This window comes from Camarhynchus parvulus, unplaced genomic scaffold (assembly GCF_901933205.1).
Source record: "Camarhynchus parvulus unplaced genomic scaffold, STF_HiC, whole genome shotgun sequence".
Classification (NCBI taxonomy): Eukaryota; Metazoa; Chordata; class Aves; order Passeriformes; family Thraupidae; genus Camarhynchus; species Camarhynchus parvulus.
Window position 1 is genome coordinate 1 of NW_022148141.1, and position 26,277 is coordinate 26,277.

Genomic DNA, 26,277 nt, shown 5'->3' on the forward strand with positions numbered 1-26,277 from the left:
TGGTTTAAAGTGGGATTTGGGGGGGATTAAATGGGGATTTGGGGGGATTTAAAGCGAATTTATGGAGGTTTGGGGTTAGGGTTCAAGTGGATTCAGGCGAGTCTGGAGGGGAATTGGGGGATTTAAAGCGAATTTATGGGGGGTTTGAGCACTATCTAAAGTGGATTTTGACCCCATTAACGCGGATTAAAGACACCCACACACACACACACACACTCACCAGCAGCGTGGCTCGCGGGAACAGGTTCACGTTGCCCGCGTGGTCCGAGTGCCCGTGCGTGACCACGACGTGCGTCACGTCCTCGGCGGCGACGCCGTGGGCGCCCAGCAGGCCGGGCAGCAGCGGCCGGAGCCACGGGCCGCCCGTGTCCACCAGCACGGTCAGCGGGCCGCCCAGGACCAGCGCCACGGAGCCGTCGGCGCGGCACGAGCCGTCGGCGTTCGGCCGGTTGTAGCCCACGCGGAGGACGTGCACGGAGTAAAGGGGGCCGGGGATGGACAGGGAGCCGAGGGGGGACGTGCGGTACCCGCGGGGCATTGCTGGGGGTTTGGGGGGGGATTTGGGGGGGTTTAAAGAGGATTTGGGGGGATTAATAGGGATTTGGGGGGGTTTAAAGAGGATTTGGGGGGTTTAATAGGGATTTGGGGGGGTTTAAAGAGGATTTGGGGGGTTTAATAGGGATTTGGGGGGTTTAAAGAGGATTTGGGGGGGTTTAATAGGGATTTGGGGGGGTTTAAAGAGGATTTGGGGGGTTTAATAGGGATTTGGGGGGTTTAATAGGGATTTGGGGGGGTTAAAGGAGGATTTGGGGGGGTTTAAAGAGGATTTGGGAGGGTTTAAAGAGGATTTTGGGGGGTTTAATAGGGATTTGGGGGGGTTTGGAGGGGGTCTGGGGAGGTCTGGAGGGAGATTGGGGGGATTTAAGGGGGTCTGGGGGGGGTTAAAGGGAATTTAGAGGGAGATTGGGGGGTTTAAAGGGGATCTGGGGGAATTTGAGGGGGTTTGGAGGGGATCTGGGGGGGATTCAAGGGAATTTGAGGGGGTTTAAGGGGGTCTGGGGGGGTTTAAAGGGGATTTGCGGGCATTGAAGTGGATTTAAAGGGGATTCGGGGGAGTTTGGAGGGGAATTGGGGGAGTTAAAGGGGATTTTTGGGAGGGTTGCTGGAATTAAAGGGGATTTAGGGGCTTAAGGGGGGTTTGGGGTGGGCCTAGAAGGATTTAGGGCATCTCGAGGCGGTTTGAGGGGGGCTGGGGGTGTTTTGAGGGGGAATTTTTGGGTGAGTTCCAGCAGATTTGGGGAGGGGGCGATGGTTGGAAGGTCCCAATGTCCTGTGAGGGGGGAGAGATCGGGAGGAGACCCCCATGACTCTCCCATTTCCCCAATGGTCTCCCCCATTCCCTCCAAGGATCCCCCATTATTTTCCCTCAGTAGCCTCCCCCAATCCCCCTCCAAAGGATTCCCCCATTTCCCCTCGTTCCTCCCCGAAGTCCCCCCCAATGTCCCCTCAATTGTCCCCCCAATTTTTCACCCCATTCCCCCCAATAGTTCCCCACGTTCCCCCCCCATCTCCCCTCAATGGCCTCCCCCACTCCATTACCCCGCGCTCCCTCAGCCTGCGCATGCGCGCTACCACCACCACGCCTCCTTTTCCCGCCTCTTCGCAGGTCCTGACAGGAGCATAGTGACCCGCGAACACCGCTACCTCCCGCACTTCCAACAAACCCAGATTTACCTCCACATCGCACTGCTATATCGCAATATTATTGTCGCTGCTATCTCAAATCAACTCCATGACGATTCAACCCCGATTTTTTTCATACAAACCCGGCGCCGTCCAGGACCCGTGGCGGCGGGAGGCGGGTCCTCAAGATGGCGGCGGCTCTGAGGGGCCGCGCCAAGATGGCGGCGGCGGCAGCGGCTTGAGGAGCGGCCGGGGCTCCCCGCGCTCCTCCCGCGGCCCCGCCGCGCCTTTTTGGGGGCTCCCCGCGGTTTCGGGGGGCTCGGGGAGAGCGCGGAGATGGCGGAGGAGAAGAAGCTGAAGCTGAGCCACACGCTGCTGCCCGCCGAGTCCATGAAGGTGATGGCGGAGGCCATGGGGGTGCCGGGGGTCCCTGAGGAGACGTGTCAGCTGCTGGCGGAGGAGGCGAGCTACCGCCTCAAGGAGGTGGCTCAGGTGAGGGGGACGCCCCCAAATTTTGGGGGAGGTTCAGGAGATCCTTGGATCCCTCAGGTTTGGGGGGTGGGGGTGGGCAGGGGGAGACCCCAAAATTTGGGGGTTGGGACCCCCTCAGAGCTCAAATTTCTCCTCAAAAATCCCTTTTTCCTCACCCACGCCACCCCAAAACCTCTCCTGAACCCCATAATCCCCCCTAAATTCATTTTCCCCTCATTTTCCCATTCTCGACCCCCTTTCCCCCCCCCAAAATCTCCTTTTCAGCCTTAATTCCTCCCAAAATCTCCCTTTTCCCATCCCAAACCTCTTTTTTTTTTCCTCCGAATTGCTCCCCAACCCTTCAAATTCCCCTCTCCCCCATTTTTCCAACCTAAACCAATATTTCATCCCTCTTTCCTCTCATTTTCCTAACTTAAAACACTTTTTACTCTATTTTGTGCCCTTTTTTCCAAGCTTTTTCCTCAAATCCACCCCAATTCTTTCTTGAATCCCCCTTTTTCCCACAAAATCCCCTCACAAATCCCTTTTTTCCCCGTAATTCTCCCAAAAAATCTCTTTATTTTCCCCACAGGACGCTCTCAAGTTCATGCACATGGGGAAGAGAAGGAAACTCACAACGGGGGACGTGGATTTTGCCCTAAAACTGAAAAATGTAGAGGTAAAACGGCCCAAAAATTGAAAAAATATGTTCAAAATCAATGGAGAGCCCCCCCCCCCCAACTGACGAAATCCCCCTAAAATTGAGGCAAAACCTCCCGAAACTGAGGGAAATATCTTCAATTTTGAGGGAAATTCCCACAAAACTGAGGGGAAGCACCCCAAATCTGAGGGAAATATCCCCAAATCTGAGGGAAATCTCCACAGAATTCAAGAGAAAACCTCCCAAACCTGAGGGAAATACCCACAAGACTGAGGGAAAACCTCTGAAAACTGAGGGGAACTCTCACAAATCTGAGGGAAATATCCGCAAAACTGAGGGGAAACACACCAAAACTGAGGGAAATATCCTCAAATCTCAGGGAAATATCCCCAAAACTGAGGGGAATATCCTCAAAACGGAGGGAAATATCCTCAAATCTGAGGGAAATTCTCACAAAAGTGAGGGGAAACAGCCCAAATCTGAGGGAAATATCTTCAAATCTGAGAGAAATCTCCACAGAATTCAAGGGAAAACCTCCCAAACCTGAGGGAAATACCCACAAGACTGAGGGAAAACCTCTGAAAACTGAGGGGAACTCTCACAAATCTGAGGGAAATATCCTCAAAACTGAGGGAAATATCCCCAAAACTGAGGGAAATCTCCACAGAATTCAAGGGAAAACCTCTCAAATCTGAGGGAAATATCCCCAAATCTGAGGGAAATGTCCTCAAATCTGAGGGAAATTCCCACAAAACTGAGGGGAAACAGCCCAAAACTGAGGGGAAACTCCCTTAAAACTGCAAAAAATCCCCCAAAAGTCCAGAAAAAAAAAAAAATCTCAGAAAATCCAGAAAAAAGCCCGTTTTTTCACCGTGTCACAGCCTCTGTACGGGTTCCACGCGCAGGAGTTCATCCTGAGGGAAAACCTCCCAAAACTGAGGGGAAATAGCCCAAATCTGAGGGAAATATCCTCAATTCTGAGGGAAATTCCCACAAAACTGAGGGGAAACACCCCCAAATTGAGGGAAATTCCCACAAAACTGAGGGAAAACCTCGCAAAACTGAGGGAAATGTCCTCAAATCTGAGGGAAATTCCGACAAAACTGAGGGGAAACACCCCGGAACTGAGCTAAATATCCCCAAATCTGAGGGAAACGTTCTCAAATCTCAGGGAAATTCACACAAAACTGAGGGGAAACACCCCAGAACTGAGGGAAATTCCCACAAAACTGAGGGGAAATAGCCCAAAACTGAGGGAAATATCCTCAAATCTGAGGGAAATTCCCACAAATTGAAGGAAATATCCGCAAATCTGAGGGAAAACCTCCCCAAAAAAATCTCAGAAAATCCAGAAAAAAGTCGTTTTTTCACCGTGTCGCAGCCTCTGTACGGGTTCCACGCGCAGGAGTTCATCCTGAGGGAAAACCTCCCAAAACTGAGGGGAAATAGCCCAAAACTGAGGGAAATATCCTCAAATCTGAGGGAAATTCCCACAAAACTGAGGGGAAACACCCCAAAACTGAGGGAAATCTCCACAGAATTCAAGGGAAAACCTTCCAAAACTGAGGGGAAACAGCCCAAAACTGAGGGAAATATCCTCAAATCTGAGGGAAATCTCCACAGAATTCAAGGGAAAACCTCTCAAAACTGAGGGAAAACCTCCCCAAAAAATCTCGGAAAAAGCAGAAAAAGCCCGTTTTTTCACCGTTTCGCAGCCTCTGTACGGGTTCCACGCGCAGGAGTTCATCCTGAGGGAAAACCTACCAAAACTGAGGGGAAACAGCCCAAATCTGAGGGAAATTCCCACAAAACTGAAGGAAATTCTCACAAAACTGAGGGGAAACACCCCAGAACTGAGGGAAATTCCCACAAAACTGAGGGGAAATAGCCTCAAATCTGAGGGAAATTCCCACAAAACTGAGGGGAAATAGCCTCAAATCTGAGGGAAATTCCCACAAATTGAAGGAAATATCCGCAAATCTGAGGGAAACATCCGCAAAACTGAGGGGAAACACCCCAAAACTGAGGGGAATATCCGCAAACCTGAGGGGAAACACCCCCAAATTGAGCGAAATTCCCACAAAACTGAGGGAAAACCTCGCAAAACTGAGGGAAATATCCTCAAATCTGAGCGAAATCTCCACAGAATTCAAGGGAAAACCTCTCAAAACTGAGGGAAAACCTCCCCAAAAAATCTCGGAAAAAGCAGAAAAAGCCCGTTTTTTCACCGTTTCGCAGCCTCTGTACGGGTTCCACGCGCAGGAGTTCATCCCGTTTCGCTTCGCCAGCGGCGGCGGGCGGGAGCTTTATTTCTACGAGGAGAAGGAGGTGGATCTGAGCGACATCATCAACACGCCCCTGCCCAGAGTGCCCCTGGACGTGTGCCTCAAGGGTGGGCGGGGCTTCGGGGTTTGGGCGGGATTTTGGGGATAGAAAGGGGATTTTTGGGGAATCTAAAGGGGATTTGGGGGAATCTAAAGGGGATTTGGGGGAGTTTTGGGGATATAAACGGGTTTTGGGGGAATATAAAGGGGATTTGGGGGAATCTAAAGGGGATATAAAGGGGATTTGGGGGGTTTTGGGGAAGTCGGGGGGAGTTTTGGGGGGATTTTGGGGAATATAAAGGGGAATTGAGGGGGTTTGGGGGGGTATTTTGGGGAAATTAGGGGGGATTTTGGGGAATATATAGGGGATTTGGGGAAGTTTTGGGGATATAAACGGGTTTTGGGGGAATATAAAGGGGATTTGGGGGAACATAAAGGGGATTTGAGGGATGTAAATGGGATTTTGGGGAATATAAAGGGGGTTTGGGGGAATCTAAAGGGGATTTGGGGGGTTTGGGGGAATATAAAGGGGATTTTGGGGAATATAAAGGGGATTTGAGGGAGTTTGGGGGAAATTAGGGGAGATTTTGGGGAATATAAAGGGGGTTTGGGGGAATATAAAGGGGATTTTGGGAATATAAAGGGGATTTGAGGAAGTTTGGGGAATCTAAAGGGGATTTTGGGAAATATAAAGGGGGCTTGGGGGAATATAAAGGGGATTTGGGGAAATTAGGGAGGATTTTGGGGAATATTAAGGGGATTTGGGGAAATTAGGGAGGATTTTGGGGAATATAAAGGGGATTTGAGGGGGTTGGGGAAATTGGGGGGAATTGGGGAATATAAATGGGATTTGGGGGGATTTTGGGGAATATAAAGGGGATTTGGGGGGAGTTTTGGGGGGATTTGGGGAATATAAAGGTAATTTAAGGGGGTTTGAGGGACTGTAAAGGGGATTTGGGGGCGTTTCAGGGGATTGGGGGGATTCGGGTTGGTTTAAGGGGGATTTTGGGGCCACTTTTCAATTCTGTGAGGAGAATTTGGGGTTTGGGGGTGGATTTGGGGATTCTGGAGATGATTTTGGGGTTGATCCCAGCCTGATTTTCCCCATTTTTGGGGTTTCCCCCCCCTCAGCTCACTGGCTCAGCATCGAGGGGGTGCAGCCGGCGATCCCCGAAAATCCCCCGCCAGGTGAGTGAGCCCAAAAACCCCAAATCCCCCCAAAACCACCCCAAAAAACCCCAAATCCCCCTTAAACCACCCCAAAAACCCCCAAATCCCCCCTAAACCACCCCAAATCCCCCTTAAACCACCTCAAAAACCCCAAAATCCCCCCCTAAACCACCCCAAAATCCCCCCTAAACCACCCCAAAAACACCCAAATCCCCCCTAAACCAGCCCAAAATCCCCCAAATTCCTGGTAAACCACCCCAAACCCTTCCAAAATCCCCCAAATCCTCCTTAAACGACCCCAAATCCACCCCAAAATCCCCAAAATTCACCTTAAACCACCCCAAACCCTTCCAAAATCTCCAAATTCCCCCAAATCCCCATTAAACCACCCCAAAATCCCTAAAATTCCCCCTTTAATGTCCCCAAATACACCCAAAAAATTCTCCCCAAATTCCCCCCCAAAATCCCCCAAATTCCCCCCAAATCTGGGGTTTTTCTCCTCCACCCCCATTTTGGGGTCCCCAGAAGGTTTTGGGGTCCCCCTGCCCCATTTTGGGGTCTCCTGACCCCATTTTTTGCCCCCTATGGAGATTTTGGGGTCCCCCTGCCCCATTTTTGCCCCCTATGGAGATTTTGGGGTCCCCAGGGAGGTTTTGGGGTCCCCCTGACCCCATTTTTGCCCCCCAGGGGATTTTTGGGGTCCCCCATGGAGATTTTGGGGTCCCCCTGCCCCATTTTGGGGTCCCCAGCAGGTTTTGGGGTCCCCCTGCCCCATTTTGAGCCCCCCAGAAGGTTTTGGGGTCCCCCTGCCCCATTCTGGGGTCCCCCTGCCCCATTTTTGCCCCCTATGGATATTTTGGGGTCCCCCTGCCTCATTTTTTGCCCCCTATGGATATTTTGGGGTCCCCCTGCCCCATTTTGTGACCCCCAGCAGGTTTTGGGGTCCCCCTGACCCCATTTTTGCCCCCCAGGGAATTTTTTGGGGTCCCCCGGAGGTTTTGGGGTCCCCAGGCGGTTTTGGGGTCCCCCTGCCCCATTTTGAGCCCCCCAGAAGGTTTTGGGTTCCCCAGGAGGTTTTGGGGTCCCCCTGCCCCATTTTTACCCCCTATGGATATTTTGGGGTCCCCCTGCCCCATTTTGAACCCCCCAGGAGGTTTTGGGGTCCCCCCTGACCCCATTTTTGCCCCCCAGGGAATTTTTTGGGGTCCCCCGGAGGTTTTGGGGTCCCCAGGCGGTTTTGGGGTCCCCCTGCCCCATTTTGAGCCCCCCAGAAGGTTTTGGGTTCCCCAGGAGGTTTTGGGGTCCCCCTGCCCCATTTTTACCCCCTATGGATATTTTGGGGTCCCCCTGCCCCATTTTGAACCCCCAGGAGGTTTTGGGGTCCCCAGGAGGTTTTAGGGTCCCCCTGACCCCATTTTGGGGTCCCCTATGGAGATCTTGGGATCCCCCGGAGGTTTTGGGGTCCCCCTGCCCCATTTTGAGCCCCCCAGAAGGTTTTGGGGTCCCCCTGCCCCATTTTTGCCCCCTGTGGAGGTTTTGGGGTCCCCCTGCCCCATTTTGGGGTCCCCAGAAGGTTTTGTGCCCCCCAGGCGGTTTTGGGGTCCCCCTGACCCATTTTTGCCCCCCAGGCAATTTTTGGGGTCCCCCGGAGGTTTTGGGGTCCCCCTGCCCCATTTTGAGCCCCCCAGAACGTTTTGAGCCCCCCAGAAGATTTTGGGTTCCCCAGGAGGTTTTGGGGTCCCCCTGCCCCATTTTGAGCCCCCCAGGAGGTTTTGGGGTCCCCCTGCCCCATTTTTTACCCCCTATGGATATTTTGGGGTCCCCCTGCCCCATTTTGGGCCCCCCAGGCGGTTTTGGGGTCCCCCTGCCCCATTTTTTACCCCCTATGGATATTTTGGGGTCCCCCTGCCCCATTTTGGGGTCCCCAGGCGGTTTTGGGGGTTCGCCCCCCTTGGCCCCCCCCATTTTGGAGTCCACCCCAGCCCTATGGAGTTTTTGGGGTCCCCCTGCCCCATTTCGGGCCCCCCAGGCGGTTTTGGGGTCCCCCTGACCCCCGTTTCCCCCCAGCCCCCAAGGAGCAGCAGAAGGCCGAGGCCACGGAGCCGCTGAAGTCGGCCAAGCCCGGCCAGGAGGACGAGGGGACCCCCAAAGGCAAAGGGCCCGGGGGGGGCGGGGGCGACCCCAAAGGTGCGGCCGGGGGGGCAAAGGGGATTTGGGGGGGGGAGATTGGGGGTTCAAGGGGATTTGGGGGGGGTTGGGGGGATTTTGGGGGGATTTGGGGGGATTTTGGGATGGTTAGAGGGGGATTTGGGGGGATTTTGGGGAGTTTAAGGGGAATTGGGGGGTTTTGGGGGGATTTGGGGGATTTTGGGGAGTTTAAGGGAATTTGGGGGATTTTGGGATGGTTAGAGGGGGATTTGGGGGGCTAAAGGGGATTTTGGGGGGGTTTTGGGGGGGGTCAAGGGGATTTTTTGGGGATTTTGGGGGGGTTAAAGGGGGATTTGGGGGGGCTAAAGGGGAATTTGGGGGATTAAAGGGGGATTTGGGGGGTTAAAGAGGAATTTGGGGGCTTTTTGGGATGGTTAAGAGGGGGATTTGGGGGGGGTTTCATGGGGATTTGGGGGGTTCAAGGGGAATTTTGGGGGGGGTAAAGGGGGTTTTGGGGGGGATTGGGGGTGGTTAAAGGGGAATTGGGGGATTTGGGGGTTCAAGGGATTTGGGGGATTTGGGGTGGGATTGGGGAGTTTAAGGGGAATTTGGGGGGATTTTGGGATGGTTAGAGGGGGATTTGGGGGGCTAAAGGGGATTTTGGGGGGTAAAGGGGGATTTGGGGGGCTAAAGGGATTTTGGGGGATTAAAGGGGGATTTGGGGGGGTTAAAGAGGAATTTTGGGGGTTTTTGGGGTGGTTAGAGGGGGATTTGGGGTGGGATTGGGGGGATTTGGGGGGTTAAAGGGGAATTGATGGGGATTAAAGGGGAATTTGGGGTGGTTTGGGGTGGTTTGGGGTGGTTAAAGGGAATGGGGGGTTTTGGGATGGTTAAGAGGGGGATTTGGGGGGTTTCATGGGGATTTGGGGGTTCAAGGGAATTTGGGGGGATTTTGGGGGGTTAAAGGGGGATTTGGGGGGGAATTTGGGGGATTTGGGGGGGTTAAAGGGCGGAATTGGGGGGTTGGGGGTGGTTAAAGGAATTGGGGGATTTTGGGGGTTTAAGGGGGATTTGGGGGGTTAAAGGGGATTTTTAGGGGGATTTGGGGGGTTCAGGGGAGATTTGGGGGCTTCAAGGGGGATTTTGGGGGGATTTGGGGGGGTTCAAGGGAATTTTGGGGGGGGGTAAAGGGGATTTTGGGGGCGGATTTGGGGGGGTTAAAGGGGGATTTTTAGGGGGTTTTGGGGGGATTTGGGGGGTTCAGGGAGATTTGGGGGGCTTCAAGGGGATTTTGGGGGTTCAAGGGGATTTTTGGGGGAATTGGGGGGTAAAGGGGAATTTGGGGGGATTTTGGGATGGTTAGAGGGGGATTTGGGGGATTAAAGGGGGATTTGGGGGGTTAGAGGGGGATTTGGGGGGTTCAGGGGAGATTTGGGGGTTCAAGGGGATTTTTGGGGGATTTGGGGGGCACTAAAGGGATTTGGGGGTTCAAGGGGGATTTTTGGGGGATTTGGGGTGGTTAAAGGGGGATTTTGGGGGGATTTGGGGGGGCTAAAGGGGAATTTGGGGGGGGATTTGGGATGGTTAAGAGGGGGATTTGGGGGGGTCATGGGGATTTGGGGGATTAAAGGGGAATTTGGGCGGTTAAAGAGGAATTTTGGGGGTTTTGGGGTGGTTAGAGGGGGATTTGGGGGGGGTTTCATGGGGATTTGGGGGGTTCAAGGGGAATTTGGGGGGATTTTGGGGGGTTAAAGGGGGATTTGGGGGGGTTAAAGGGCGAATTGGGGGGTTGGGGTGGTTAAAGGGGAATTGGGGGGGATTTTGGGGGGTTTAAGGGGATTTGGGGGTTCAAGGGATTTGGGGGAATTTGGGGGGGCATTTGGGATGGTTAAGAGGGGGATTTGGGGGGTTTCATGGGGATTTGGGGGGTTCAGGGGTGGTTAAAGGGGGATTTTGGGGGGATTTTGGGGGGCTTAAATGGGGATTTTGGATGGTTTAAGGCAAATTTGGGGGGTTCAAGGGGAATTTGGGGTGGTTAAAGGGGGATTTGGGGGGGAGGATTTGGGATGGTTAAGAGGGGGATTTAGGGGGGCTTTCATGGGGATTTGGGGGGGTTAAAGGGGAATTGGGGGGTTAAAGGCGATTTGGGGTGGTTTGGGGGTGGTTAAAGGGAATTTGGGGGATTTGGGGGTTCAAGGATTTGGGGGGTTTGGGGGCCGCTAAAGGGGATTTGGGGGGTTCAAGGGGATTTTTGGGGGATTTGGGGTGGTTAAAGGGGGATCTTGGGGGGATTTGGGGTGGCTAAAGGGGAATTTGGGGGGGGGTTTTGGGATGGTTAAGAGGGGGATTTGGGGGGGGTTCATGGGGATTTGGGGGGTTCAAGGGGAATTTGGGGGGGTTAAAGGGGGATTTGGGGGGGCTAAAGGGGGAATTGGGGGGGGTTAAAGGCGATTTGGGGTGGTTTGGGGTGGTTCAAGGGGAATTGGGGGGATTTTGGGGGGTTTAAGGGGGATTTGGGGGGTTAAAGGGGATTTTTAGGGGTTTTGGGGGGATTTGGGGGTTCAGGGGAGATTTGGGGGCTTCAAGGGGGATTTTGGGGGGGTTAAAGGGGGATTTTGGGGGTTCAAGGGGGATTTTGTGGGGATTTGGGGGGGTAAAGGGGAATGGGGGGGGATTTTGGGATGGTTAGAGGGGGATTTGGGGGTTCAAGGGGGATTGGGGAGTTTAAGGTGGATTTTGGGGAGTTTGGGGTGGTTAAAGGGGGATTTTGAATGGTTTAAGGCAGATTTCGGGGGGTCTTGGGGGGGTTAAAGGGGAATTGGGGGGTTCAAGGGAAATTTGGGGGGTTTAAAGGGGATTTTGGGATGGTTAAAGGGGATTTTGGGAGATTTGGGGGGTTTGGGATAGTTTCTGGGGAATTTGGGGGGTTTGGGGTGGTTGAAGGGAGATTTGGGGGGATTAAAGGAGGATTTGGGGGGTTAAACGAGGATGGGGGGTGGTTAGAGGGGGATTTGTGGATGTTTTGGGGGTTTGAGGTGGTCGAAGGGGGGATTTTGGGGGGGTGTCCCTGACATTTTGGGGTGCCCCAAAAAAGGGAAAGACAAGAAACCCCCGTTTCCTTTGGGGTCCTTGGGATTTGGGATTGGAATTGGGATTTTGGGGTTGGGATTGGGGATTTTGGGATTTTGGGGTTTTTTGGGGGGTTCAGTTTTGGGGTCAGGGAAGGGGTCATTGTGATTTTGGGGTTGAGGGGATTTTGGGGTTGGGTTGAGAATTTTAGGGTGCCCCAAAAATGGGATTTAGAGAAAAACCGGGCTTTTGGGGTTTTGGGGTCCTTGGGATTGGTTTGGGGTGGGATTGTTTGGGTGGGGTGGGATTTTGGGGTTGGGAGATTTTGGGATTTTGGGGTTTTGGGGTTGGAAAGATTTGGGTTTTGGGGTTGGGATTGGGATTTTGGGGTTGGGATTGGGATTTTGGGGTTGGGATTGGGGATTTAGGGGTTGGGATTGGGATTTTGGGGTTGGGATTGGGATTTTGGGGTTGGGATTGGGATTTGGGATTGAGATTGGGATTTTGGGGTTGGGATTGGGGATTTTGGGATTTTGGGGTTATTTGGGGGGGGGGTCAAGGGGGGTCATTGTGATTTTGGGGTTGTCCCTGACATTTTGGGGTGCCCCAAAAAAGGGAAAGACAAGAAACCCCCGTTCCTTTGGGTCCTGTTTGGGGGGTCCTTGGGATTTTGGGGTTGGGATTGGGATTTTGGGGTTGGGATTGGGATTTTGGGGTTGGGATTGGGGATTTAGGGGTTGGGATTGGGATTTTGGGGTGTTGAGGGGGGAAAGAATTTCCCTTGGGGATTGGGATTTTGGGGTTGGGATTGGGGATTTTGGGGTTGGGATTGGGAATTTTGTGGGGTTTGGGGATTGGGATTTTGGGATTGAGATTGGGGATTTTGGGGTTGGGATTGGGGATTTAGGGGTTGGGGTTGGGATTTGGGGGGGGGGATTTGGGGTTGGGATTGGGATTTTGGGGTTGGGATTGGGATTTTGGGTTTCCTATGGGATTTGGGCGGGTCAGGGGGGGTCATTGTGATTTTGGGGGGGTGTCCCTGAGATTTTGGGGTGCCCCACAAAAGGGAAAGACAAGAAACCCCCGTTTCCTTTGGGGTCCTTGGGATTTGGGGTTGGGATTGGGAATTTGGGGTTGGGATTGGGATTTGGGGGTTGAGATTGGGGATTTTGGGGATTTTGGGGTTATTTGGGGGGGTTCAGCGGGGTCAGGGGGGGTCATTGTGATTTTGAGGGGCTGTCCGTGAGATTTTGGGGTGCCCCAAAAAGATAAGGACAAGAAACCCCCATTTCCTTTGGGGTCCTTGGGATTTTGGGGTTGGGATTGGGGATTTTGGGGTTGAGATTGAGAATTTTGGGGTTGGAAATGGGATTTTGGGGTTGGGATTGGGATTTTGGGGTTGAGATTGGGGATTTTGGGGTTGGGATTGGGATTTTGGGGTTGAGATTGGGGATTTTGGGGTTGGGATTGGGGATTTTGGGGTTGGGATTGGGGATTTTGGGGGTTGGGATTGGGATTTGGGGGTTGGGATTGGGAATTTGGGGTTGGGATTGGGGATTTTGGGATTGAGATTGGGATTTAGGGGTTGGGATTGGGGATTTAGGGGTTGGGATTGGGGATTTTGGGGTTGGGATTGGGGATTTTGGGGTTGGAATTGGGATTTTGGGGTTGGGATTGGGATTTTGGGGTTGGAATTGGGATTTTGGGTTGGGATTGGGATTTTGGGTTTCCTATGGGATTTGGGGGGGTCAGGGGGGTCATTGTGATTTTGGGGGTTGTCCCTGAGATTTTGGGGTGCCCCACAAAAGGGAAAGACAAGAAACCCCCGTTTCCTTTGGGGTCCTTGGGATTTGGGGTTGGGATTGGGAATTTGGGGTTGGGATTGGGATTTGGGGTTGAGATTGGGGATTTTGGGGATTTTGGGGGTTATTTGGGGGGGTTCAGCGGGGTCAGGGGGTCATTGTGATTTTGAGGGGCTGTCCGTGAGATTTTGGGGTGCCCCAAAAAGATAAGGACAAGAAACCCCCATTTCCTTTGGGGTCCTTGGGATTTGGGGTTGGGATTGGGGATTTTGGGGTTGAGATTGAGAATTTTGGGGTTGGAAATGGGATTTTGGGGTTGGGATTGGGATTTTGGGGTTGAGATTGGGGATTTTGGGGTTGAGATTGAGAATTTTGGGGTTGGAAATGGGATTTTGGGGTTGGGATTGGGATTTTGGGGTTGAGATTGGGGATTTTGGGGTTGGGATTGGGGATTTTGGAGTTGGGATTGGGATTTGGGGTTGGGATTGGGATTTTGGGGTTGGGATTGGGATTTTGGGTTTCCTATGGGATTTGGGCGGGTCAGGTGGGGTCATTGTGATTTTGGGGTGTGTCCCTGAGATTTTGGGGTGCCCCCCAAAGCAGGGAAGGAGAAGAAGGCGCCGCTGCTGGAGGCGCCCCCGGTGCGGCTGAAGGCGCGCAGCGTGCACGAGCTGAGCGTGGAGCAGCAGCTCTACTACAAGGAGATCACCGAGGCCTGCGTGGGCTCCTGCGAGGCCAAACGGGCCGTGAGTCACCCCAAAAACACCCCAAAATCCTACAGGGTTCAAAGCCCTTTATAGACCCCCAAAACCCCCAAAAAATCCCATAAAAATCCCAAAAAAATCCCATAAAAATGGCACAAAAATCCCATAAAAATGGCACAAAAATCCCATAAAAATGGCACCAAAATCCCATAAAAATCCCCAAATAATCCCATAAAAATGGCACCAAAATCCCATAAAAACGGCACAAAAATCCCCTAAAAATTGCACAAAAATCCCCTAAAAACGGCACAGAAATCCCATAAAAATCCCATAAAAATGGCACCAAAATCCCATAAAAATCCCCAAATAATCCCATAAAATGGCACCAAAATCCCATAAAAATGGCACAAAAATCCCATACAAATGGCACAAAAATCCCATAAAAATGGCACAAAAATCCCATAAAAATCCCATAAAAATGGCACAAAAATCCCATAAAAATCCCATACAAATAGCACAAAAATCCCATAAAAGTCCCATAAAAATGGCACCAAAATCCCATAAAAATGGCACAAAAATTCCCAAAAAATCCCATAAAAATGACACAGAAATCCCATAAAAATCCCCAAAAAATCCGATAAAAATGGCACAAAAATCCCATTAAAATGGCACAGAAATCCCATAAAAATGGCACAAAAATGGCACCAAAATCCCATAAAAATCCCAAAAAAATCCCATACAAATGGCACCAAAATCCCACAAAAATCCCCTAAAAACGGCACAAAAATCCCATCAAATCCCCCAAATCCCCTTCAAAACCCTCCAAAACTGCCCTAAAATCCCCCCCAAAAAAACCCCAAAATCCCCCAAAACTGCCCCAAAAAAAGCCCCAAATGACCCCAAAGCCACCCCCAGATGTCCCCAATGTCCCCAGATGTCCCCAAATGTCCCCAAATGTCCCCAAATGTCCCCCCCGTTGCAGGAGGCCCTGCAGAGCATCGCCACCGACCCCGGGCTGTACCAGATGCTGCCGCGCTTCAGCACCTTCATCTCTGAGGGGGTGAGCGACCCCAAAATCCCCGGGATTTACCCCAAAACCTGACCCAAAATGTGTCCCAAAATCCCCGGGATTCACCCCAAAACATGACCCAAAATGTGTCCCAAAATCCCCGGGATTCACCCCAAAACCTGGCCCTGAACCTGACCCTAAACCTGACCCAAAATCCACCCCAAAATCCCCGGGATTTACCCCAAAACCTGACCCTAAACCTGCCCCAAAATCCCTGGGATTCACCCCAAAACCTGGCCTTAAACCTGACCCTAAACCTGACCCAAAATGTGTCCCAAAATCCCCGGGATTCACCCCAAAACCTGGCCCTGAACCTGACCCTAAACCTGACCCAAAATCCACCCCAAAATCCCCGGGATTCACCCCAAAACCTGGCCTTAAACCTGCCCCAAAATCCCCGGGATTCACCCCAAAACCTGGCCCTGAACCTGACCCTAAACCTGCCCCCAATGTCCCCAATGCCCCCAATGTCCCCAATGCCCCCAATGTCCCCAATGTCCCCAGGTGCGGGTGAACGTGGTGCAGAACAACCTGGCCCTGCTCATCTACCTGATGAGGATGGTGAAGGCGCTGATGGACAACCCCACGCTGTACCTGGAGAAATACGTGAGTGACGTCACCCGTGTCACCTGGGTGTCACCTGTGTCACCTCCTGTGTCACCTCCTGTGTCACTGCCCCAAACCTCCCTGTGCTCCCCTGTCCCTGATGGACAACCCCACGCTGTACCTGGAGAAATACGTCAGTGACGTCACCGGTGTCACCTGTGTCACCTCCTGTGTCACCTGTGTCACCTGTGTGTCACCTCCTGTGTCACCTGTGTGTCACCTGTGTCACCTCCTGTGTCACCTGGGTGTCACCTGTGTCACCTCCTATCACCAAGTACCCCAAACCTGTCCCAAACATGTTCCCAAACCTGTCCCCAAGTGTCCCCAAGTGTCCCAAACATGTCCCCAAGTGTCCCAAACCTGCCCCAAACCTGTCCCAAAGTGTCCCAAAAGTGTCCCCAAGTGTCCCAAACATGTCCCCAGGTGTCTCCAAGTGTCCCAAACCTGTCCTCAACCTGTCCCCAAGTGCCCCAAACCTGTCCCCAAGTGTCCCAAACGTGTCCCCAAGTGCCCCAAACCTGCCCCAAACCTGTCCCAAAGTGTCCCAAAAGTGTCCCCACGTGTCCCAAACCTGTCCCCAGGTGTCTCCAAGTGTCCCAAACCTGTCCTCAACCTGTCCCCAAGTGCCCCAAACCTGTCCCCAAGTGTCCCAAAAGTGTCTCCAGGTGTCCCCAAGTGCCCCAAACCTGTCCCCAAGTGTCCCCAAACATGTCCCCAGGTGTCCCAAACGTGTCCCCAGGTGTCCCCAAGTGCCCCAAACCTGTCCCAAACCTGTTCCCAGGTGTCCCCAAGTGCCCCAACCTGTCCCAAACCTGTCCCCAAGTGTCCCCAAGTGTCCCAAAAGTGTCCCCAGGTGTCCCCAAGTGCCCCAAACCTGTCCCCAAACCTGTCCCCAAAGTGTCCCCAAATGTGTCCCCAAATGTCCCAAACCTGTCCCCAAATGTCCGTGTCCCCAGGTGTCCCCATGTGTCCCAAACCTGTCCCCAACCTGTCTCCAAGTGTCCCAAACCTGTCCCCAAGTGTCCCAAACCTGTCCCCAACCTGTCTCCAAGTGTCCCAAACCTGTCCCCAAGTGTCTCCAAGTGTCCCAAACCTATTCCCAAGTGTCCCAAAAGTGTCCCCAGGTGTCCCCAAGTGTCCCAAACCTATTCCCAAGTGTCCCCAAGTGGTTCCAAACCTGTCCCCAAATGTCCCTAACCTGCCCCAAACCTGTCCCCAAAGTGTCCCCAAATGTGTCCCCAAGTGCCCCAAACCTGTCCCCAACCTGTCCCAAACCTGTCCCCAAATGTCCCAAGCCTATTCCCAAGTGTCCCAAACCTGTCCCAAACCTGTCCCCAAGTGTCCCCAAGTGTCCCAAACCTGTCCCCAAAGTGTCCCCAAACCTGTCCCCAACCTGTCCCCAAGTGTCCCCAGGTGTCCCAGACCTGTCCCCAACCTCTCCCAAACCTATTCCCAAGTGTCCCCAAGTGTCCCCAACCTGTCCCCAAGTGTCCCCAACCTATTCCCAAGTGTCTCCAAGTGTCCCAATGATGTCCCCAATGATGTCCCCAAGTGTCCCCAATGTCCCCGTGCTGTCCCCAGCTGCACGAGCTGATCCCGGCGGTGATGACGTGCATCGTCAGCCGCCAGCTGTGCCTGCGGCCAGATGTGGACAACCACTGGGCCCTGCGCGACTTCGCCGCCCGCCTGGTGGCGCAGGTGTGCAAGAACTTCAGCACCACCACCAACAACATCCAGTCCCGCATCACCAAAACCTTCACCAAGGTGCGATTTGGGGTCAAGAATGGGCATTTGGGGTCAGGAATGGGATTTATGGGGTCAGAAATGGGATTTATGGGGATTTGGGGTCAGAAATGGGGATTTGGGGTTTGGGGTCAGGTGTGCAAGAACTTCAGCACCACCACCAACAACATCCAGTCCCGCATCACCAAAACCTTCACCAAGGTGTGATTTGGGGTCAGGAATGGGGATTTTGGGGTTTATGGGGTTAAAAATGGGATTTATGGGGTCAGAGATGGGATTTATGGGGTTTATGGGGTCAGGAATTATGGGGTCAGGTCCAGGGTGTGCAAGAACTTCAGCACCACCAACATCCAGTCCCGCATCACCAAAACCTTCACCAAGGTGCGATTTGGGGTCAGGAATGGGGATTTTGGGGTTTATGGGGTCAGAGATGGGATTTATGGGGTTTATGGGGTCAGGAATGGAGATTTGGGGTTTGGGGTCAGGTGTGCAAGAACTTCAGCACCAACAACATCCAGTCCCGCATCACCAAAACCTTCACCAAGGTGCGATTTGGGGTCAGGAATGGGGATTTTGGGGTTTATGGGGTCAGAGATGGGATTTATGGGGTTTATGGGGTCAGAGATGGGATTTATGGGGATTTGGGGTCAGAAATGGGGATTTGGGGTTTGGGGTCAGGTGTGCAAGAACTTCAGCACCACCACCAACAACATCCAGTCCCACATCACCAAAACCTTCACCAAGGTGCGATTTGGGGTCAGGAATAGGGATTTGGGGTTTATGGGGTCAGGAATGGGGATTTGGGGTTTGGGGTCAGGTGTGCAAGAACTTCAGCACCACCACCAACAACATCCAGTCCCGCATCACCAAAACCTTCACCGAGGTGCGATTTGGGGTCAGGAATGGGGATTTTGGGGTTTATGGGGTCAGAAATGGGATTTATGGGGTCAGAGATGGGATTTATGGGGTTTATGGGGTCAGAAATGGGGATTTGGGGTTTGGGGTCAGGTGTGCAAGAACTTCAGCACCACCACCAACAACATCCAGTCCCGCATCACCAAAACCTTCACCGAGGTGCGATTTGGGGTCAGGAATGGGGATTTGGGGTCAGAAATGGGATTTTTGGGATTTATGGGGTCAGAAATGGGATTTAGGGGGATTTGGGTTCAGAAATGGGGATTTGGGGTTTGGGGTCAGGTGTGCAAGAACTTCAGCACCACCACCAACAACATCCAGTCCCGCATCACCAAAACCTTCACCAAGGTGCGATTTGGGGTCAGGAATGGGGATTTGGGGTCAGAGATGGGATTTATGGGGTCAGAAATGGGATTTATGGGGTTTATGGGGTCAGAAATGGGGATTTGGGGTTTGGGGTCAGGTGTGCAAGAACTTCAGCACGACCACCAACAACATCCAGTCCCGCATCACCAAAACCTTCACCAAGGTGCGATTTGGGGTCAGAAATGGGATTTTTGGGGTTTATGGGGTCAGAAATGGGATTTATGGGGTCAGAGATGGGATTTATGGGGTTTATGGGGTCAGGTCCAGGGTGTGCAAGAACTTCAGCACCACCACCAACAACATCCAGTCCCGCATCACCAAAACCTTCACCAAGGTGCGATTTGGGGTCAGGAATGGGGATTTTGGGATTTATGGGGTCAGAGATGGGATTTATGGGGTTTATGGGGTCAGGGATGGGATTTATGGGGATTTGGGGTCAGAAATGGGGATTTGGGGTTTGGGGTCAGGTGTGCAAGAACTTCAGCACCACCACCAACAACATCCAGTCCCGCATCACCAAAACCTTCACCAAGGTGCGATTTGGGGTCAGGAATGGGGATTTGGGGTCAGAAATGGGATTTATGGGGTCAGAAATGGGATTTATGGGGTTTATGAGGTCAGAGATGGGGATTTGGGGTCAGAAATGGGATTTGTGGGGTCAGAAATGGGGATTTGGGGTCAGGAATGGGGATTTGGGGTCAGGAATGGGGATTTGGGGTCAGAAATGGGATTTGTGGGGTCAGAAATGGGATTTATGGGATCAGGAATGGGGATTTGGGGTCAGAAATGGGATTTGTGGGGTCAGAAATGGGATTTATGGGGTCAGGAATGGGGATTTGGGGTCAGAAATGGGATTTATGGGGTCAGAGATGGGATTTATGGGGTCAGGAATGGCGATTTGGGGTCAGAAATGGGGATTTGGGTTGTGGGGTCAGGAACAGGGATTTGGGGTGAGGATTTGGGGTTCAGGGTCAGGGTTTGGGATTTGGGGTGACATTTGGGGTTTTGCGGTCACAGTTTGGGATTTGGGATGAGGATTTGGGGTTTTGGGGTGACATTTGGGATTCAGGGTCACAGTTTGGGATTTGGGATGAGGATTTGGGATTTGGGGTCACAGTTTGGGATTTGGGGTCACAGTTTGGGGTTCGGGATTTGGGGTGACATTCGGGGTCAGGGATTTGGGGTCAGGATTTGGGGTTCGGGGTTTGGGGTCAGGATTTGGGGTTCAGGGTTTGGGGTGACATTTGGGGCAGGGTCAGGGATTTGGGGTCACAGTTTGGGGTTCGGGGTTTGGGGTCAGGATTTGGGGTTCAGGGTTTGGGGTGACATTTGGGGCAGGGTCAGGGATTTGGGGTCACAGTTTGGGGTTCGGGGTTTGGGGTTCGGGGTTCGGGGTTCGGGGTTTGGGGTGACGTTTGGGGTCAGGATTTGGGGTCAGGATTTGGGGTTTGGGGTTTGGGGTCAGGGTTTGGGGTTCAGGTTCAAGGTTTGGGGTTTGGGGTTTGGGGTTCGGGGTCACAGTTCGGGATCAGGATTTGGGGTTTGGGGTTCGGGGTTCGGGGTTCGGGGTGACGTTTGGGGTCAGGATTTGGGGTCAGGATTTGGGGTTCGGGGTTTGGGGTGACGTTTGGGGTTCAGGGTTCGGGGTTTGGGGTGATGTTTGGGGTCAGGATTTGGGGTCAGGATTTGGGGTTCGGGGTTTGGGGTCAGGATTTGGGGTTCGGGGTTCGAGGTGACGTTCGGGGTCCCCGCAGAGCTGGGTCGATGACAAGACGCCCTGGACCACGCGCTACGGATCCATCGCGGGGCTGGCGGAGCTGGGCCACGACGTGAGTGACACCTGGGGACATCGGGGGGACATTGGGGACATTGGGGACACGGGGACATTGGGGACATTGGGGACATTGGGGACACTGGGGACACTGGGGACATTGGTGACACCTTGGGGACACTGGGGACATTGGGGACACCCTGTAACATCTGTGTCACCTATGTCCCCAAAGTTCCCAGTCCCCCCACTGTCCCCAATGCCCCCACTGTCCCCAATGTCCCCAATGTCCCCAATGTCCCCCAATGTCCCCAATGCCCCCAATGCCCCCAATCCCCCCAATGCCCCCAATGTCCCCAATGTCCCCACTGTCCCCAATGTCCCCAATGTCCCCAATGTCCCCAATGACCCCAATGCCCCCAATGTCCCCAATGCCCCCAATGTCCCCAATGACCCCAATGTCCCCAATCCCCCCAATGCCCCCAATGTCCCCAATGTCCCCAATGTCCCCAATGTCCCCAATGTCCCCAATGACCCCAATGCCCCCAATGTCCCCAATGACCCCAATGCCCCCACTGTCCCCAATGCCCCCAATGTCCCCAATGACCCCAATGCCCCCACTGTCCCCAATGTCCCCAATGTCCCCAATGTCCCCCCAATGCCCCCAATGCCCCCAATGTCCCAAATGCCCCCCAATGTCCCCAACGTCCCCCGGCTGTCCCCAGGTGATCAAGACCCTGATCCTGCCGCGGCTGCCGGCCGAGGGCGAGCGCGTGCGGAACATTCTGGAAGGGCCGGTGGTGAGCACCATCGACCGCATCGGGGCCGACCACGTGCAGAGCCTGCTGCTGGTGAGATGGGGGACACTGGGGACACCTTGGGGACACTGGGGACATTGGGGACATTGGGGACATTGGGGACACCTTGGGGACACCCTGGGGACATTGGGGACACTGGGGACATTGGGGACATTGGGGACACCTTGGGGGATTGGGGACATTGGGGACACCCTGGGGACATTGGGGGACTGGGGGAATTGGGGAGACTGGAGACACATAGAGACAAACTGTGTCCCCAGTCCCCTTAATGTCCCCAATGTCCCCAGTGTCCCTCTGTGTCCCCAGAAGCACTGCGCCCCCGTGCTGATGATGTCCCCAATGTCACTCTGATGTCCCCAATGTCCCTCTGTGTCCCCAGAAGCACTGCGCCCCGGTGCTGGCCGTGCTGATGGTGTCACTGTGATGTCCCCAATGATGTCCCCAATGATGTCCCTTTGCTGTCCCCAGAAGCACTGCGCCCCCGTGCTGGCCGTGCTGATGATGTCACTCTGATGTCCCCAATGTCCCCAATGTCCCTCTGTGTCCCCAGAAGCACTGCGCCCCCGTGCTGATGGTGTCACTCTGATGTCCGCAATGTCCCCAGTGATGTCCCTTTGTGTCCCCAGAAGCACTGTGCCCCCGTGCTGATGGTGTCCCCAATGTCACTCTGATGTCCCCAATGATGTCCCCAATGTCCCTCTGTGTCCCCAGAAGCACTGCGCCCCGGTGCTGGCCGTGCTGATGATGTCACTCTGATGTCCCCAATGTCACTCTGATGTCCCCAATGTCCCTCTGTGTCCCCAGAAGCACTGCGCCCCCGTGCTGATGGTGTCCCCAATGATGTCCCCAATGATGTCCCTTTGCTGTCCCCAGAAGCACTGCGCCCCCGTGCTGGCCAAGGCGCGCCCGCCCCCCGACAGCCCCGAGTGCTACCGCGGCGATTTCGGGTACCTGGGGGGGCTCCTCTGCTCACACGTGGTCAAGGCCCGGGCCCAGGCGGCGCTGCAGGCCCAGCAGGTCAACCGGACCACGCTGACCATCACCCAGGTGACACTGGGGACACTGGGGACAATGGGGGACAATGGGGACATTGGGGACACTGGGGGGATTGGGGACACAGGGGGCCCTGCAGGCCCAGCAGGTCAAGTGGACCACGCTGACCATCACACAGGTGACACTGGGGACATCTGGGGACAGCAGGGGGATTGGGGGGATTGGGGACAGTGGGGACATTGGGAGGATTGGGGACATTGGGGGGAATGGGGACATTGGGGGGATTGGGGACAATGGGGACATCGGGGGGATTGGGGACATTGGGGACACGGGGGGCACAGGTGGCCCTGCAGGCTCAGCAGGTGACCAGGACCACGCTGACCATCACCCAGGTGACAATGGGGACATTGGGGACATGTCCCCAGTGTCCCCTCTAACGCTGTCCCTTGTCCCCAATGTCCCCAATGTCCCCCTAACCATGTCCCCAATGTCCCCGCAGCCGCGCCCGACGCTGACGCTGTCCCTGTGTCCCCAATGTCTCCAATGTCCCCAATGTCCCCACTGTCCCTAACCGTGTCCCCAATGTCCCCAATCCCCCAATCCCCCCAGTGTCCCCAATGTCCCCACTGTCCCAATAACCATGTCCCCACTGTCCCCGCAGCCGCGCCCCACGCTGACGCTGTCCCTGTGTCCCCACTGTCCCCAATAACCGTGTCCCCGCTGTCCCCACTGTCCCCAATAACCGTGTCCCCAGTGTCCCCAATGTCCCAATAACCGTGTCCCCGCTGTCCCCACTGTCCCCAATAACCGTGTCCCCGCTGTCCCCACTGTCCCCAATAACCGTGTCCCCAATGTCCCCAATGTCCCAATAACCGTGTCCCTGTGTCCCCACTGTCCCCAGTAACCGTGTCCCCGCTGTCCCCACAGCCGCGCCCCACGCTGACGCTGTCCCTGTGTCCCCACTGTCCCCAATAACCGTGTCCCCAGTGTCCCCACTGTCCCCAATAACCGTGTCCCAGTCCCGCTGTCCCCCCGTGTCCGCTGCCACGCTGACGCTGTCCCTGTGTCCCCACTGTCCCCAATAACCGTGTCCCCAATGTCCCCACTGTCCCAATAACCGTGTCCCCAGTGTCCCCAGTGTCCCCAATAACCGTGTCCCTGCTGTCCCCGTAGCCGCGCCCCACGCTGACGCTGTCCCTGTGTCCCCACTGTCCCCAGTAACCGTGTCCCCGCTGTCCCCGCAGCCGCGCCCCACGCTGACGCTGTCGCAGGCCCCGCAGGCTCCGGGCGCCGCGCCGCGCCCGCCCAGCATCATCAAGGTGCCCAGCGCCATCGCCCTGCCCGTCCCCGTCCCCGTCCCTGTCCCCACGCTGGCCCCCGGCCGCCCCGGCACCCCCACGCAGCCGTCGCCGCCGCCCCCCAAGTTCATCGTCATGTCCTCGGCCAGCAGCGCCGGGCAGCAGGTACGGGGACAGCGGGGACAGTGCGGGGACAGCGCGGGGACAGTGCGGGGACAGCGGGGACAGTGCGGGGATTGGGGTCAGTGGGGATTGGGGACAATGGGGGGATTGGGGACAGCAGGTACGGGGGACAGTGCGGGGACAGTGCAGGGATTGGGGACAATGGGGGGATTGGGGACAGCGGGGACAGTGGGGATTGGGGACAGTGAGGGGATTTGGGACAGCCGGTACGGGGGGGACAGCAGGGACAGTGCGGGGACATTGTGGGAACAATGGGGGGATTGGGGACAGTGGGGACATTGGGGGACATTGGGGGGATTGGGGACACTGGGAGGGTTGGGGACATTGGGGACAATGGGGACATTGGGGACATTGGGGAGATTGGGGACACTGGGGGGATTGGGGACATTGGGGACAATGCGGACATTGGGGACATTGTGGGGATTTGGGGACACTGGGGGGATTGGGGGATTGGAGGCAATGGGGACACTGAGGGGGATTGGGGACTTTGGGGGGGTTGGGGACATTGGGGACATTGGTGGGACATTAGGGACGCTGGGGGGACATTGGGGGCGATCGGGGTGGTTGGGGACAGCGGGGACATGGGAGGACACTGGGGACATTGGGGACCTTGAGGGGACATTGGGGACACTGTGGGACATTGGGGACATGGGAGGACATTGGGGACCTTGAGGGGACACAGGGGACATTGTGTGGCACCGGGCGCACAGCGTGGGGTGGCACCGCCGGGGACACTTGTGTGGCGCGCGGTGACCCCGCGGTGACCCCGCGGTGACCCCGCGGTGACCCCGCGCTGTCCCCAGGTGATCACGCTGAGCACGTCCCCCGCGCCCACGGCCACCTCTCCTGTCACCACCACGGTCCCCAGCGTGCAGCCGCTGGTCAAGCTGGTGTCCCCCGCTGTCCCCGGCGGCGCCACCGCCCCCGCCGGCGGCAGTGCCACCAGCGGCGCCGCCGGCGTCACCGGCACGGTGCAGAAATACATCGTGGTGTCCCTGCCGCCCGCCGCCGGTGACGCCGCCAAGGGTGGCACCGCCACCGCCACCCCGCCGCCCGCCCCGCAGCTGTCCCCAAGTGCCACCGGCGGCTCCCCGGTGGCCACCGCGGCCGCCCCTAAGGGCGAGGCTGGGGACAGTCCCCAAAGTGCCACCGCCGCTGCCACCGCTGCTGTCCCCTTCAAAGCCAACGGGACAGCCGCGGTGACGGGGACACAGGAGCCACCGGCGGGGCAGTGACACGCGCCGAGGGACACCGGAGTGTCACCGGAGTGTCACCGGAGTGTCACCAAGGGGCATCAAAGGGGTCCCGATGTCCCCAAGATCACCAGAGGGGTCCCAGGGACACCAGAGTGTCCCCAAGGGGGCTCCAAGGTGTCACCAAGGGTCATCAAAGGGGTCCCAATGTCACCAAGGGGTCCCAGTGTCACCAAGGGTCACCAGAGGGGTCCCAGGGACACCAGAGTGTCACCAGAGTGTCACCGAGGGTCACCGGAGGGGTCCCAATGTCACCAGAGTGTCCCCAGGGGGGCACCAGGGTCATCAGAGGGGTCCCAATGTCCCCAAGGGGTCCCAATGTCCCCAAGATCACCAGAGGGGTCCCAGGGTCACCAAAGTGTCCCCAAGGGTCATGAGAGGGGTCCCAATGTCCCCCAGGGGTCCCCAGAATGTCCCCAAAGTGTCCCCTGGGACCCCTCGGGGGAGGACAGGAGGGTCTGGGTGTCCCCAGAGTGTCCCCAAAGTGTCCCCAGAGTGTCCCTGGGACCCTCAATGGGGACAAAGTGTCCCCAGAGTGTCCCAGATTGTCCCCAGAGTGTCACCAAAGTGTCCCCTGGGTGTCCTGGGACCCCTCCATGGGGACAAAGTGTCCCCAAGTGTCCCCAGAATGTCCCCAAAGTGTCCCTGGGACCCCTCTGGGGAGGACATCGGGGTCTGGGTGTCCCCAGAGTGTCCCCAAAGTGTCCCCAAGTGTCCCCTGGGTCCCTCCATGGGGACAGAGTGTGGCCTGAGTGTCCCCACAGTGTCCCCAAAGTGTCACCAGATTGTCCCAAAGTGTCCCTGGGACCCCTCTGGGAAGGACAGGAGGGTCTGGGTGTCCCCAAAATGTCCCCAAAGTGTCCCCAAAGTGTCCCCAGAGTGTCCCTGGGACCCTCAATGGGGACAAAGTGTCCCCAAGTGTCCCAGATTGTCCCCAGAGTGTCCCCAAAGTGTCCCCTGGGTCCCTCCATGGGGACAGAGTGTGGCCTGAGTGTCCTCAGAGTGTCCCCAAAGTGTCACCAGATTGTCCCCAAAGTGTCCCTGGGACCCCTCTGGGGAGGACAGCGGGGTCTGGGTGTCCCCAAAGTGTCCCCAAAGTGTCCCTGGGACCCCTCTGGGGAGGACAGCGGGTCTGGGTGTCCCCAAAGTGTCCCCAAGTGTCCCCCGGGGCAGTGTGGAACTCAATAAACTCCCAGTTCGTCCCAGTTCGTCCCAGTTCGGTGTCCCGGGGGC

General features: G+C 55.4%; 2 protein-coding genes and 1 long non-coding RNA gene across 5 annotated transcripts; 1 reads left to right on the forward strand and 2 right to left on the reverse strand.

The window, feature by feature from the left end:
- Positions 1-220: 220 nt before the first annotated feature.
- On the reverse strand, positions 221-559 carry LOC115916109 (metallo-beta-lactamase domain-containing protein 1-like; the record flags this gene model as incomplete). Its single annotated transcript, XM_030969807.1, has 1 exon — positions 221-559. A coding segment is annotated over exon 1 (318 nt), but the record flags the coding sequence as incomplete, so codon positions are not given.
- Positions 560-961: 402 nt separating this feature from the next.
- Positions 962-4,564, reverse strand: LOC115916111. 2 transcript variants are annotated; one of them, XR_004061568.1, is made up of 3 exons: positions 4,521-4,564; positions 1,735-2,113; positions 962-1,330 (listed from the first exon to the last, which is right to left on the reverse strand). It is a non-coding gene; the product is annotated as an uncharacterized LOC115916111 (long non-coding RNA). The 2 variants fall into 2 exon arrangements; XR_004061567.1 differs by having other exon boundaries at positions 1,600-2,113.
- On the forward strand, positions 1,668-25,518 carry TAF6 (TATA-box binding protein associated factor 6). 2 transcript variants are annotated; one of them, XM_030969809.1, is made up of 14 exons: positions 1,668-2,175; positions 2,747-2,833; positions 5,054-5,207; positions 6,271-6,327; positions 8,377-8,496; positions 13,929-14,074; positions 15,015-15,092; positions 15,606-15,707; positions 17,289-17,471; positions 20,486-20,560; positions 21,225-21,350; positions 22,191-22,364; positions 23,555-23,773; positions 24,595-25,518. In XM_030969809.1, the coding sequence occupies exons 1-14, from the start codon at positions 2,020-2,022 to the stop codon at positions 25,024-25,026; spliced, it is 2,109 nt and encodes a 702-aa protein (XP_030825669.1). In that variant the 5' UTR covers positions 1,668-2,019; the 3' UTR covers positions 25,027-25,518. The 2 variants fall into 2 exon arrangements, with proteins under 2 accessions (XP_030825669.1, XP_030825670.1); XM_030969810.1 differs by having other exon boundaries at positions 2,020-2,175; positions 13,932-14,074.
- The last annotated feature ends 759 nt before the right edge of the window (positions 25,519-26,277 follow it).